Source organism: Pagrus pagrus (genome assembly GCF_965226575.1).
Source record: "Pagrus pagrus genome assembly, chromosome: 3".
NCBI lineage: Eukaryota > Metazoa > Chordata > Actinopteri > Spariformes > Sparidae > Pagrus > Pagrus pagrus.
This window is the reverse complement of record NC_140187.1, coordinates 9,370,421-9,374,423: the sequence shown is the minus strand read 5'-3', so window position 1 is coordinate 9,374,423 and position 4,003 is coordinate 9,370,421. Positions and strand designations below refer to the sequence as shown.

At 44.6% G+C, this 4,003-nt stretch overlaps 1 protein-coding gene across 1 annotated transcript; it reads left to right on the top strand.

Moving 5' to 3' along the window:
* Positions 1-297: 297 nt before the first annotated feature.
* LOC311255395 (potassium voltage-gated channel subfamily A member 10-like) lies at positions 298-2,630 on the top strand (the record flags this gene model as incomplete). Its single annotated transcript, XM_084349829.1, has 1 exon — positions 298-2,630. One exon carries the CDS (start codon positions 298-300, stop codon positions 1,963-1,965), a length of 1,668 nt encoding a protein of 555 aa, XP_084205955.1. The 3' UTR covers positions 1,966-2,630.
* Between the last annotated feature and the right edge of the window lie 1,373 nt (positions 2,631-4,003).

The window sequence follows — 4,003 nt, the reverse complement described above, 5'->3', positions numbered from 1 at the left end:
AGATAGCAACTTCTCTGCTGATGTAAACAGGAGCTGACAGAAAAACCTCTTTACCATCAAAACTGTATTGCACTATTTAACAAATTTTAACACAACTTTGCTTTTTTTTTACCCCCCCTCTTTTACAGATTATACAGAGGACTGACTCCAAAAGAGGCATACAGCTGCCTGAATGATAGTCAGAAGGAAGGAGGCCCTGCCAGGATCTTCAGCGTGGCACTGTTCGTGGTGTCCCCTCTGTCTCCTGCACTCGAACCGGGCTGATAGACGGAGCCGTGGCTAGGGACAACACAGGGGATGGAGGTGCCGCTTGTTAATTTTGAAAACATGGATGATGTCGGCATCAACCTGGGAGACCCGAATGACTCCGGGTACCCGACCTCACCCACCTCAGAGGCCCCCGATCTCTTCGCCCAACAGTCGCCACATAGAGGACGACGTGGACATCATTCTGGTCAGGAGGGGTTGTCGCCGTCCACTCCTCCGACTCTGACCACTAAAGCGACCTCCAGCAGCGCCAGTTTGATCTCTAACCTGAAGCTCCTGATCAACAGCGAGTCTCCAACTGACAGTGTCTTCAGTAAAATGGCAAAGGATTGCTACGAGAATGAAGATTTGTTTGAAAAGCACTGCATGGAAGAAAAAGACGAGAAAGTCGTCATCAATATTTCGGGCCTGATGTTCGAGACCCAGCTCAGCACCCTGAATAAGTTCCCTGAGACGCTGCTCGGCGACCCCATGAAGAGGATAAGCTACTTCGACCCAATGAAAAACGAGTACTTTTTTGACAGGAACCGGCCGTCCTTTGATGGTATTCTGTACTACTATCAGTCAGGAGGGAGAATCCGCAGACCGGCCAACGTTCCCTTAGATGTGTTCGCGAATGAAATTGTTTTCTACGAGTTGGGTCATGAGGCGATGGAGCAGTTCCGCGAGGACGAAGGGTTTATCAAAGAGCCAGAGGTCCTTTTGCCCACCAACGAACTCCAGCGACAGTTCTGGCTCCTGTTTGAATACCCAGAAAGCTCCAGCGCGGCCAAATCTGTAGCTCTGGTTTCTGTGTTTGTCATCGTCATTTCCATTTTCATCTTCTGCCTGGAGACTCTGCCAGAGTTCAGGGACGACAGTGACTTTCCCCCGGCTTTGACCCAAATGATCAATGGGACCCAAGACGGTTCTGCTCCTCACCCTGCCGCCAAAGACGTGATGGCGTATTTCACAGACCCCTTTTTCATTGTGGAGACTATTTGCATTATTTGGTTCTGCTTTGAAGTCGGCGTCCGTTTCGTGGTGTGCCCCAGCAAGAGCGATTTCTTCAATAACATCATGAATATCATTGACATAGTCTCTATAATTCCCTACTTTGTGACCCTGGGAACAGAGCTGGCTACGACCCCTGATGATGATATGAACTCTGGTCAGAACATGTCCCTGGCAATCCTAAGAATCATCCGTCTGGTGAGAGTTTTCAGAATTTTTAAGCTCTCCCGACACTCGAAAGGGCTTCAGATCTTGGGGCAGACCTTGAAAGCCAGCATGAGGGAACTTGGGCTGCTCATCTTCTTCCTTTTTATAGGAGTCATCCTATTCTCAAGTGCCATCTACTTTGCAGAAGTGGATGAGCCCCAGACGCAGTTTGTTAGCATCCCGGACGGCTTCTGGTGGGCTGTGGTGACAATGACCACTGTGGGATACGGAGACATGTGCCCCATCACGATGGGAGGCAAAATGGTCGGCACCCTCTGTGCCATTGCTGGTGTCCTGACCATCGCCTTGCCCGTCCCGGTCATCGTCTCCAACTTTAACTATTTCTACCACCGTGAGACGGAGCAGGAGGAGAAACAGATCATGGATGCGGCGGCGGAGGCTGCGCAGAAAATGTCAGCTGCGAACAAGTACGGAAGCACACCTTCGCTTAACAAAAGTAACGGCACCTGGCAGAATGAGAAAAACGGCATGCACTGATAGAGAAGCTACGCATTTATATCAAGGGCATGAAAAAACACACGGACAAACAAAACATATCCAGTAGTGAGATGAACTTATCTTTCCCACTATTTTGTACTCCAATGTCACACATGGCAGCATTTGTGCACACTGTTCCAGTATTAATAGGCACTGTGTGGTGAGACAGCCTTGAAACTGTCTGTCTGTCCGTCTGTCTGTCTTTCTGCTTGTGGATGTGTCAAAGTGCAATTAACACAACTCAACAACTACTATGTCAGTTACCCTTGATGAGAAGAGCTGAAAGGTATAATTATCATCATTTCATCCAGTGCAATATGAAGAAAAAAGAAATGTGACGGCTCATTTGTACTATAGACGTTTCATCTTGGAGATTGTAGGAACTATACGAGTGACAGGAAGAGTAAATTTGACCTTGAGGTCCGTGTAACAGTAAGTTTGTCCCACAAAAGAAATCACAACAGGTTTTGATAGTCATTTAAACTGGGAGTATACTCCTGAGCTAACATTACGTCTCAGTTCAGCGTCTACACTTCGTCATTCTCAGCAAAAATCTAGACAGAACTTGGCAAGATTGTCAAGGTCAGGCAGAGTGTGTCCAGTGTAAGGCAAGAGGACATCGGCGCACACATTGCCTCCTCAGCAGATCTATAGTTGTGAATGCTCAGCAGCAGACAGCGCTTCTCCGTTTGACACAGCGTAACAATATCTGTGTGATAAATAGCTGGTAGGGTTAGTAGCCTGCGATTAGTCTCGTAGATAGGCTGCAAAGTATAAGACAAACCCTGAAACTGCTTGGCTGTATTATAGCACGTGCAGCAGTTGCATGCAGCAGTTCCAGTGTTGAAAATCACATTATTTTTATCTACACGGTTTTCATTTTTATTATTCGGCATTTTACACCAGATTACGCAGATTTAGCTGTACAAGCAGTCACCTTCTAAAGTGTTATTATAACGTGAATTTACCCTTTAAAACCCATAACAATTCATTGCACTCAATGTATTTTTTTCCACATATCGTTTAAGCACTTTTGGAGCTTTACCTCGTCGATAACGCTTTGTATTAGAGTCTTGTAATAAGTGTTAGGTTATAGGTAATAAGGTCCTAATTAGTGTGCATATGCAGGTTTTATAAAAGAGTGTAAACCCACTAAAAATAAGCGATTGACTCCTTTCCCATTGCCAGGAAACAACTTTCTGTCTTTTTTTTCTTATGCCACATTCGTCATCATAAACGTGCAGGAGAAACAGTTAACAGTAGAAAGACTTGTTTCAACATAATAGTCACAATATTCTGAATTAGACACTTTTTTTGCAGAGCTGATGATGGAAGTTGCATAAGAGTAAGGCATCTCGCTTCTTTCTCATCTTTGTTGAGAGTTGCACGTGTGCAGTACCTTTTTTAATATCTTTAACTTCAGTCTCTCTTTCAAACTCAGCGCCAGTTGAACAATGTTTTTTGAAAGGCTGCTTGGAAGTAGACAGATGAAAAAATATTCACAAGCCAGCAGCCTTAACCTCAACACACGTCATAGCGTTGCACCTGAAAAGGGGTGAAATTAAGCTTGTCCACCCGGGCGTTGTGTTTTTAATCACAGCCAATAAGTCATTTGACGGATGAGTAAATGCCGATTGTACACATTTATATATAAGACAAAAGCTAGATGTTAGCGGGCTTTACTGAGCTCTTTTTGTTGCAAAATTAAGATCAATACATACCCATTTTATGCATTTATTAGCAGTTAACTATGTGCATATTCTTTGTCAACAATGCTATGCAGGACTTAAGCGAGGACGGCGTCACACACAGTGTTAACTGTTGAAAAGAGAGGGTTCACAGGTCACTCATCTAGGAGAGAGCATGCCTCATGTACAGAGGTGGAAAACTCTGCAGCCTGGAGCCCTTGTTGCATGTCTTGTAATCTTTAAAATGCTAGTAAGTGTAAAATAAAGGAACTAATAAGGCATTGTTCTCGCTGTCAAGCCGGTAACTGCAAAAAAGCATAGTTAACTGTTAAAAAAAAGCACAATAAAAG